The sequence below is a fragment of the Chiloscyllium plagiosum genome, chromosome 7 (assembly GCF_004010195.1).
Source record: "Chiloscyllium plagiosum isolate BGI_BamShark_2017 chromosome 7, ASM401019v2, whole genome shotgun sequence".
Classification (NCBI taxonomy): domain Eukaryota; kingdom Metazoa; phylum Chordata; class Chondrichthyes; order Orectolobiformes; family Hemiscylliidae; genus Chiloscyllium; species Chiloscyllium plagiosum.
The window spans coordinates 109,756,309-109,767,543 of NC_057716.1; the positions used below are offsets into that span (position 1 = coordinate 109,756,309).

Sequence of the window (11,235 nt, forward strand, 5' to 3'; positions counted from 1 at the left end):
GTAACCCTCAAGCACCCTAACTGAGCCTTCACATCTCATCCTCACATAAGCCTTCTTCTTCCTCTTGACCAGAGATTCCACTTCCTTTGTAAACCATGGCTCCCGCACTCTACAGCTTCCTCCCTGCCTGACAGGTACATACTTAGCTTGGACACACAGGAGCTTTTCCTTGAATAAGCTCTACATTTCTAATGTGCCCATCCCCTGCAGTTTCCTTCCCCATCCTATGCTTCCTAAATCTTGCCTAATCGCATCGTAATTGCCTTTCCCCAGCTGTAACTCTTGCCCAGTGGTATACACCTATCCCTTTCTATCACTAAAGTAAACATAACAGAATTGTGATCGCTATCACCAAAATGCTCACCTACTTCCAAGTCTAACACCTGGCCGGGCTCATTACCCAGTACCAAATCTAATGTGGCTTTGCCCCTTGTTGGCCTGTCTACATTCTGTGCCAGGAAGCCCTCCTGCACACACTGGACAAAGACTGACCCATCTGTAATACTCGTACTGTAGTGTTCCCAGTCAATATTTGGAAAGTTGAAGTCCCCCATGACAACTACCCTGTCTTTCTCACTCCTATCGAGAATTATCTTTGCTATTCTTTCCTCTACATCTCTGGAACTATTCGGAGGCCTATAGAAAACTCCCAACAGGGTGACCTCTCCTTTCCTGTTTCTAACCTCAGCCCATACTACCTCAGTTGACGAGTCCCCATACATCCTTTCTGCAACTGCAATACTGCCCTTCATCTGTCTCTCACTGACCTGGACAAGAAGGACACCTATGTTAGATTACTGTTCATTTACTTCGGTTCTGCATTTAACACTATCATTTCTCATCGTCTGATTGGAAAGCTGAATCTGCTGGGCTTGAATACCTCTCTTTGTAACTGGATCCTGGACTTCTTGACTGGGAGACCTCAGTCAGTCTAGATTGAGAACAGCATCTCCAACACCATCTCACTGAGCACGAGGGCCCCTGCTATTCACCCTGCGACTGTGCAGCGATGCACAGCTGGAAAGATATTATTAAGTTCGTTGAAGACACGATAGTATTGGGTCTCATTAGCGGAACAATGAGTCAGCATACAGGGAGGAGGCGCAGCAGCTAACATACTGGTGCAGAGCCAACGATCTGTCTCTGAATGTGGACAAAATGAAAGAAATGGTTGTTGACCTCAGGAGGGCATGGAGCGAGCACCCTCCGCTAGACATTGATGGCTCCCCCGTGGATATCATGAAGAGCACAGAATTTCTTGACGTCCACATGGCGGAGAATCTCACCTGGTTCCATAGCCAAAAAAGCCAGCAGCATCTCTACTTTCTGTGTAGCTTGAGAAAAGCCCATTTCCCATCCCCCATCCTCACCACATTCGACACAAGGTTCATTGAGAGTACCCTGAACTGATGCATCACTGCCTGGTTTGGGAATTGCATCATCTCACTTTAGATTAGATTAGATTAGATTAGATTAGATTAGATTAGATTAGATTAGATTACAGTGTGGAAACAGGCCCTTCGGCCCAACAAGTCCACACCGACCCGCCGAAGCGAACCCACCCATACCCCTACCCCTACATTTACCCCTTACCTAACACTACGGGCAATTTAGCATGGCCAATTCACCTGGCCCTGCACATCTTTGGACTGTGGGAGGAAACCGGAGCACCCGGAGGAAACCCACGCAGACACGGGGAGAACATGCAAACTCCACACAGTCAGTCGCCTGAGGCGACAATCTCAGATTGTAAAACACTACAACAGATAGTGACGACAGCTGAGAAGAATATCGGGGTCTCTCTCTCTCTTCCCTTCATTACAGACATTACATCACACACTGCATCTGCAAGGCTAATAGCATTGTGAACGAGCCCACACACGCTTCATCTAAATTCTTCTCCCTCCTGCCATCTGGCAGAAGATACCAGAGCATTCAGTCTCTCACGGCCAGACTGTGCAACAGTTTCTTCCCCCAAGCCATCAAGCTCCTTAACACTGTATGATCACACCCTATTGCAAGACAAAAGATGTAAAATTATCGGCCGATTAGCCTAACCTCGGTTTTACGTAAAATTCTAGAATCCATCATTAAGAATGAGGTTTCTAAATTCTTGGAAGTGCAGGATCAAATTAGAAAAGTTAGTATGGATTTAGTAAGGGGAGGCTGTGCCTGACAAACCTGTTAGAATTCTTTGAAGAGGTAACAAGTAGGTTAGACCAGGGAAACCCAGTGGATATTATCTACCTAGACTTCCAAAAGGCCTTTGATAAGGTGCCTCACAGGAGGCTGCCGAGTAAGGTGATAGCCCATGGTGTTCAAGGTGAGGTACTGGCATGGATTGAGGATTGGCTGTCTGACAGAAGACAGAGAGTTCGGATAAAAGGTTCTTTTTTGGAATAGCAGCCAGTGACAAATGGTGTCCCGCAGGGTTCAATATTGGGGCCACAGCTATTCACTGTACATATAAATGATCTGGTTGAAGGGACTGGGGGCATTCCGGCAAAGTTTGTTGATGAGACGAAGTTAGGTGGACAGGCAGGTGATACTGAGGAGGTGGGGAGGATGCAGAAAGATTTAGACAGTTTAGGAGAGTGGTCCAGGAAATGGCTGATGAAATTCAATGTGAGCAAATGCAGCATCTTGCACTTTGGAAAAACTAACACAGGCGTGGACGTCTTTATAAATAGTGAGAAAATTCATAAAGCCAAAATACAAAGGAATCTGGGAGTGCTAGCACAGGATTCTATAAAGGTTGACATGCAGGTTGAGTCGGTGGTTAAGAAAGTAAATGTAATGTTGTCATTTATTTCAAGAGAGTTAGAATATAAAAGCAGTGAGGTGCTACTAAGACTTTATAAAGTTCTGATTAGGCCCCATTCAGAATACTGTGTCCAGTTTTGGGTCCCACACCTCAGAAAGGCACTGGAGCGTGTCCAGCAGAGATTCACACAGAGTTTCCCTGGACTGGTAGGCCTTACATACGATGAATGGCTGAGGATCCTGGGATTGTATTCATTAGAGTTTAGAAGGTTGGGGGAGATCTAATAGAAACTTACAAGATAATGCATGGCTTAGAAAGGGCGGACACTGGGAAATTGTTTCCTTCAGGCGGGGATACTAGGACTTGTGGGCACAGCCTTAGAATTAGAGGGGGTCAATTTAGAACAGAAATGAGAAGACATTTCCTCAGCCAGATAGTGATGGGCCTGTGGAATTCATTGCCACGGAGCACAGTGGAGGTCGGGATGTTAAATGTCTTCGAGGCACAGATTGATAAATTCTTCATCTTGCAAGGAATTAAGGGATACGGGGAGACTGTGTATAAATGGCATTGAAATGCCCATCAGCCATGATTGAATGGCAGAATGGACTCGATGGGCCAAATGGCCTTACTTCCACTCCTGTGTCTTATTGTCTTATTCCATTTGCAATTTTCAGATGACTTTTTGAATTGCTGCTAAAACAATAGTTTATTAATAATCATTCATTGTTACATTGTAATTTGTCCACCACTGTGCCTGTTGTCTTGTCTTGTTAGGAATTACTGTGCTGTCTTGCATGTTTTGTACTTTTCTATGTACTTTATGTTGCCCTGTGTATGACTACTCTCTTGTAGTCTGTTTGTTCCCATAGCACCTTGGTCCTAGAGGAATGCTGCCTCATTTTTATTGTACCAGTTGTATATGTTAGAAACGATAAATAAAGTTACTCTACTCTACTCTACATCCGAGACTCCTACCACTCTCTGTGTAAAAAAACCTGCCCCACACATCTCCTTTGAACTTTCCCCCTCTCACCCTAAATGCATGCACCTGAGTATTAAGCATTTCAACACTGGGAAAAAATATTCTAACTATCAATCCTATCTATGCATCTCATAATTTTATAGATTTCTATCAATTCTCCCCTCAGCCTCTGCTACTCCAAAGAAAACAATCTGAGTATTTCTAGCCTCTCTTTATAGCTCATACTCTCTAATCCAAGCAGTATCCTGGTAAACCTCTTCTGCACCCTCTTCAATGCCTCCACATCCTTCCTGTAATGTGGCAATCAGAAATGAATACAATACACTAAATGTGGCCTAACCAAAGTCTTACAAACTAGACTATTCCCTACTACAGGAGAATCGACTTTTCGGGCATAAGCATTCTTCAGGAATCCTGAAGAAGGGCTTATGCCTGAAACGTCGATTTTCCTGCTCCTTGGATGCTGTCTGACCTGCTGCGCTTTTCCAGCAACACATTTTTCAGCTCTGATCTCCAGCATCTGAAGTCCTCACTTTCTTCTATTCCCTACTATCACTATATTGCTTTTTGCTTATCTACTTGAACGGCTTCCTTTACCATGGATGCTGTGGCCACATAGCTCATACCGCTCTCCAAACAAGCTGAAAGAACCTCAAAATTGGTGGACAATTGTAAGGGCTAAGACTCCTGCACTCCTGTCCTCTAGGCCCCCTTCACTGTCTCACTTTAAATTGCATTCTCTTGTTCCTGACACTGACCAAATTTGAACATTCTATCCTAAGAGGTGTCATCACCTCCTGAAACAAAGGTAACTTACCCCTCCCTGATGTTTCACAATGTATGCTTCTCAGCCTCCAGAACAATAAAGTTTCTGCATTCATCCAAACATGGACAAAAGAGCTGAACTCGAGGTGAGGCGAGAGCAACTGCTGTTGACGTCAAGGAGTCCTAGCAAACTGGAGTCAGTGGGAATGAGACGGAAGATTGTCAGCTGAATAGAGTCATACTGAGTAAAGAGAGAGATTGTTCCTAATTCCAGGATATTGCTGTAGGAAGTTTTCATGGCACTTCATAGATCACTTCTTTAATCAATTAATTATGTCAAAAGATCTGAAATGTTTGCTGATGGTTACACTGTGCACAGTTTCATTCACAACAGCTCAGATATTGAAGCAGTCCATGTACATATGCAACAAGGCCTAACAAAATTCAGGTTTGGAAAGATAAGTGCTATTATCATTCTCCCCACTGGATTACTAGACAATGACCATTTCCAACTAAAGCAAATCTAAACACCTCCGTATGACATTCGATGAGATTATAACATCCAAGAAGCTTGACTTCAAGAACATGTAGCATGCTTATTCACTTCCACAATCATCTTAAGCATTCATTTCCTTGTTAACAACACACAGTGGCGGCTGTGTATAACATCTGTGAGATGAACTGCAGCAGTTCACTTAGATTTATTTGATAAATAAATAAATCTCCATTACCTCAGACAACAATTGTAACTAATGCATAGAAACATTACTTCTAAGTCACACATCAGCTGGTATTACGATGCTGTTGTTGTTCTTGTTACTGGATGTAAATCCTGAAATAATTACCCCTAACTACACTCCACCACCCCATTGGAGCATCATTAACACAGAGACTTTGGGGTTCAAAAATAAGGTTCACTGCTTCCTTCTCAAGGGTAACTAGGGATGAGTAATAATTGCTAGCCTAGCTAGTGATACAACATCCTGAGAATTAATTAAAAGCCTTTCAGAGATATGTCTCTCTGTCACATTAATGATTATGTTATTATTATGTCCTGTGCTGCTGTCATGTTAGTCACACTTTCATTTTCTTATTGTTGTTTAGGGGGATTTGCTGAGTCCATGTCGCTGTGCTGGATCTGTTCGTTGTACACACCAACCCTGCCTGATAAAGTGGATCAGTGAGCGAGGATCCTGGAGTTGTGAGCTGTGTTACTACAAATACCATGTCATTGCCATTAGTGCCAAGAACCCCCTTCAGGTGCCATCTTTTGTTTTTACTTCTGCTTTACTCTGTTTAATTTTGTGTTTTTCTAATGCTTGTGCACGTGCAATTTCTGACATGGCTCATTGGACAGTGCTTGAGAATTGGAATGCCTACTGACTTCTTCCTCCTTACTTAGGGATTCTGAGAGATTCTGTCTAATCAGCTGACATCAATTGGGCAAGAAAATGGTGAGCTTAGGGTTCAAACCAAGAATAATGCAGAGACAGATGTGAACCTATGCAGCTATTCATGTCTGTCAAAATATGATAGGCTGCTTCATCTGCAAACAGTATCATATTGCAGGGAATTGTAATGGCCAATGTATGCAGAACAAGATCTCAGAAATAGTAAATTAATGAAAATAATGTCAGGGGAGGAAGGATTTTTGTACTAGGATTGGCACCTTACTGATTTACCTCATTGTAAAAGGCTGAATGCTCCTTTAACAATGAATCATGTGTACTAAATAAAAATCGAAAGAATTGCAGGTGCTGTAAATCAGAAACAAAACAGAAGTAGCTCAGGAAAAGCTCAGCAGCTCTGGCGGCATCCATGAAGAGAAATCAAAGTTAATGTTTTGAGTCTGGTGACTATTCCTCAGAACCCAGAGTTCTGAGGGAGGGTAATTGGACCAGAAACGCCAGCTTTGATTTCTCTTCATAGATGCTGCCAGACCTGCTGAGCTTTTCCAGCTACTTCAGTTTTGTTTCTGATTTACAGCATCTGCAATTCTTTCGGTTTTTATTTAGTATTTAACTCATTTCCACATCTCTTCTAGGCATGCCTACCTTGAAGAAGTTCTGCTCCTGTTCCCAATGGGATTTCCGTCCCAGTCTTTTTTTTTGTCCAGTTCTGAATTCATGTAAACACAAAAAATGCAAAACCCGCTGGTACACCATCCCCCTCACTCCCATCCAGGGCCCCAAACAGTCTTTCTAGATGAGACAGAGGTTCACCTGCATTGCTCCCAACCTAGCTTACTTCATCGGGTGCTTCCGATATGGTCTTCTCCACATCAGGGAGACCAAACCTAAACTTAGAGAATGGTTCGCCATGCATCTCAGCCAGGCTCACAGGGGCTGACTGGACCTCCCAGTCACTGCCCATTTTAATTCCCCTTCCCACTTCCTTTCCAACATGACCTTCCTTGGCCTCCTCCATTGCCAGAAAGAACCAAACTGCAAATTGGAGGAACAGCACCTTATTTTCTGCCTGGGCAATCTACAGCCCAGAGGACTCAATATTGAGTTCTCTAATTTCAAATAACCTCCCTTCCCAGCCCCCTCCCTCCCTTTCACTCCTCCCAGCCACCTACCAGATTCATTCCTCTTATTGACCAACCAAGTCATTCTCTCTACCTGTCTTTACTTATCCCCACTTCATCAGCCTGCCCCTGACACTCCTCCAGGTCCCCCTGCACCCACCCCCAGTCCTGAAGAAGGGTTACACCTGAAACGTTGACTTCTCCACCTCCTGATGCTGTCTGGCTTGCTGTGTTCTTCCAGCCTCCTGCCTGTCTATTTTGGATTCCAGCATCTGCAGTTTTTTTTTGTCTCTCACAAAAATTAGCTTTTGTCAGTGAGGACATTGACTCAGCTAGTTCACAGAATCACAGAATTGTTAAAGCACAGAAAGGGACAATTCAGTCACTCATGTCTGTGCTAACTCTCTACATGAGCATCTCACTCATTATCATTCTCCTGCTTTCTCCCTACAGCCTTGCACATTGTTCCTTTTCAGGTAGCAATCTAATTCCCTTTTGAAAGCCTCGATTGAACCTGACCCCATCACAGTGTCAGACAGTGTTTTCCAGACCACACCACTCACTGCATGAAAATGTTTCTCCTCATTTTGCCATTGTTTCTTTTGCCCATCAAGGTGAATCTGTGTCCTATAACTCTTGATTCTTCCACCAGTAAGAGTAGTTTCTCCCTAATTACTTTGTCCAGATACCATATTTTAAATTCATTCCTGATGAAGGGCTTTTAAAAATGTTGATTCTCCTGCTCCTCGGATGCTGCCTGACCTGCTGTGCTTTTCCAGCACCACACTCTTGACTCCAATCTCCAGCATCTGCAGATCTCATAGAACGTAGAACATAGAACGTTACAGCGCAGTACAGGCCCTTTGGCCCTCGGTGTTGCACTGGCCTGTGAATATAATCTAATGCTCATCTAATCTACACTGTTCCATTATTATCCATATGTATATCCAATGCCCATTTAAATGCCTTTAACGACAGCGAGTCTACTACTGTTGCAGTCAGGTCGTTCCACACCCCTAGTACTCTCTGAGTTTGAAATACTGAGTTATCTGAGCTATTTGACAGCTACCTACCATCTCAAAAACATCCAGCTTATTGGGCTAATTTTCATAAATGTTTGTCATTTTTATAAATGACCTGGAGGAGGGGTTAGAAGGTTGGGTGAGCAAGTTTGCGGATGATATGAAAGCCGGAGGAGTTGTAGACAGTGAGGAAGGATGTGGCAGGTTACAGCGGGATATAGATAAGCTGCAGAACTGGGCAGAAAGGTGGCAAATGGAGTTCAATGTAGCTAAGTGTGAGGTGATTCACTTTGGTAAGAGTAACGAAAAGATGGGGTACTGGGCTAATGGTCGGATACTTGGTCGTGTGGGTGAGCAGAGGGATCTTGGTGTCCATGTACACAGATCTCTGAAATTTGCCACCCAGGTAAATAGTGCGGTGAAGAAGGCATATGGCGTACTGGCTTTTATTGGTAGAAGGTTTAGAGGTGACTTGATAGAGGTGTACAAGATGATTAGGGGTTTAGATAGGGTCGACAGTGAGAATCTTTTTCCACGTATGGAGTCAGCTATTACAAGGGGGCATAGCTTTAAATTAAGGGGGGGTAGGTATAGGACAGATGTTAGGGGTAGGTTCTTTACTCAGCGAGTCGTGAGCTCATGGAATGCCCTGCCAGTAGCAGTGGTGGACTCTCCCTCATTATGGGCATTTAAGCGGGCATTGGATAGGCATATGGAGGACAGTGGGCTAGTGTAGGTTAGGTGGGCTTGGATCGACGCAACATCGAGGGCCGAAGGGCCTGTACTGCGCTGTATTCTTCTATGTTCTATGTTCTATGTTCTATAAATGAAAAGAAATTAGAACAAAAATTGTTCACCAGCTTAAGAAAGCCAACACCAACACTGCAACAGTTCAGAGTTTGACAGTCACTGGCTAAATCACAATTTAGGATTAGAAAATTAGTTTACAATGATAGCCAACACTCAGGACAGCAGTGAATGCTGTCCAACTTTAGCTGAACATGGACATGGACTGCTTCAATACCAGAGCAGTCATGACTGATTCCGAACATTTTGCAGTCATCCATGAACATTACCACCTCTGATGGAGGGATAGTTATTGATAAAGCAGTTGAAGATGATTTGGCATAGGACACTACTCTGAGGAACTCTTGTGGAGATGTCCTGGAGTTGAGATGACTAACGTTCATTTTCCTTTGTGCCAGCCAGCTGAGAGATTTTCCCTATTAGCTATTGACTTTAGTTCTGCTAGGGCTCCTTGAAACCAAGGTTAAATGCGTCTTCAATGTCAAAGGGAGTTACTTTACCTTACCTTCGGAATTCAGATCTTTTATCCTTGTTTGAGAAAAGGTTGTAACAAGGTCAAGAGCTCAATATATTTGGGGGCTGTGTCTCCCCAAGCCTTTGAAGTTAGAGATGTGTGTATAAGGAGTGTGACTTCCCTTCTTGGTTGTTCAGAGAGGACTTTCCCAGAAATGTTCCCCATAAATTGACTGAGACTTTTTATCTCTTTGTTTTTGCATAATGGTCATTTCAGAACTCACTGGCCCAACTGGTTCAATTGATCAATCAATCTTCTGATTTCCCATGCCCTTTGGTTTTGTATGTTTACTGGTGGAACTTTATTTTGTTGATTGGGGTTATTGTGACTTTCACGGTGTTGTAAATAGTGATAACAATTTACTCCCTCTCCATTTTCATTTTCATTGAACTCATAGAAAGTCCATAGTTTTATCATCCAATTTTTTTACAAAATTTAATTTGCCATCTTTGACCCTTGCTGAAGCTTTCTCTTGTCACCAGTTCATTTCTAACCCTTACACACTCCACATTAAATCATCGATGTTTCCTCAATGCACTTCTTCCCCCCACGCCCAACCCCTAAAAGCTTTCTATTGCCAAAGCCTCAATCACAGACAAATGCAACTTATTCTTCCATTAACGCTATCCCTTCTCCTTTGAACCCAGTCCCTTGCCTGAAAAACAAAATTGGCCAAATTGCTTAAATATACATGTTCAAACTTTGACCTGAGTGGCACAACTATATCTTTGGAATTCCAGGATGGAACTGTACCTGTCTCCAACATATCAAATTTTCCTCCCTCAAAGTCCATTGCGTTTTCCAGGAACATCCTGCAGGGCTTAGTTATTTTCTCTGTAGACACCTGGTTCTTTCTCCATGGAAACCTCACCTCCAACCGAAATTGGGAGGAGCACAGATTTCATAATGTCTAAAATGTAGGGCAACTATTCAGCCATCTCGCTGACCTGTATTATTTTCATTCTCACAAACTCAAACCTCTCCTTTCCCCTAGAATCTAGCCCCACTAAAATCATTTCATCCACTAAAGTCCCGTTGATTCCATGTTTACTAAATTCTTGACTGCTCAGCTTCATTCCCTGGTCTCCGCTTAAGCAGATGGTAATGGGTCCCCTTCCTCAGGTATAATCCCCTCCCTTGAAATTAAGCATTAATAATCCTCCTTAAAAAAACCTACCTTTTAAAAATTCATTCATAGGATGTGATCATTGTTTGCAAAGCCAGTAATTATTGCCTGTCTCCATACTACACTTAAACTGAGTGGCTTGCTAGGGCCATTTCAGATCGTTACCATATCGTCTCGTCAACAATCAGCAAAGTGGCAGAAGCGGCACTTACTCTTCCACATCTGCTGTGGAATGTATGGTTTCATGGACATTGTCCATTTCAGAGGACAGTAATGAGCCAACCATATTGCTGTGGCTCCAGAATCACATGTAGGCCAAACCAGGTAAAGATGGAAGATTTCCTTCCCTAAAGGACATCAGTTAATTAGATGGGTATTCACAACAATTGGCTTTGAACACATGGTTGCCAGGTTCTTTTATTCTTCAGCATCTACCATGGGTTCTGGATTGCAAGATCAATGATATTACCACTGCATCACTGCCTTGATCTGGATTAGTGGTGCTGGAAGACCACAGCAGTTCAGGCAGCATCCAAGGAGCTTTGAAATCGACGTTTCGGGTAAAAACCCTTCATCAGGAATAAAGGCAGTGAGCCTGAAGCGTGGAGAGATAAGCTAGAGGAGGGTGGGGGTGGGGAGAAAGTAGCATAGAGTACAATGGGTGAGTGGGGGAGGGGATGAAGATGATAGGATAGGGAGGAGAGGGTGGAGTGGATAGGTGG

General features: G+C 43.3%; 1 protein-coding gene across 4 annotated transcripts in view; it reads left to right on the forward strand.

Moving 5' to 3' along the window:
* LOC122551869 (E3 ubiquitin-protein ligase MARCHF4-like) overlaps positions 1–11,235 on the forward strand; it is a 275,970-nt gene that overhangs the window by 40,551 nt on the left and 224,184 nt on the right. For all 4 annotated transcript variants that reach the window (XM_043694417.1, XM_043694418.1, XM_043694419.1 and 1 more), the window contains one exon: positions 5,619–5,774. In XM_043694417.1, coding sequence (XP_043550352.1) covers positions 5,619–5,774 — 156 coding nt within the window. The remainder of the gene's footprint in view (positions 1–5,618; positions 5,775–11,235) is intronic.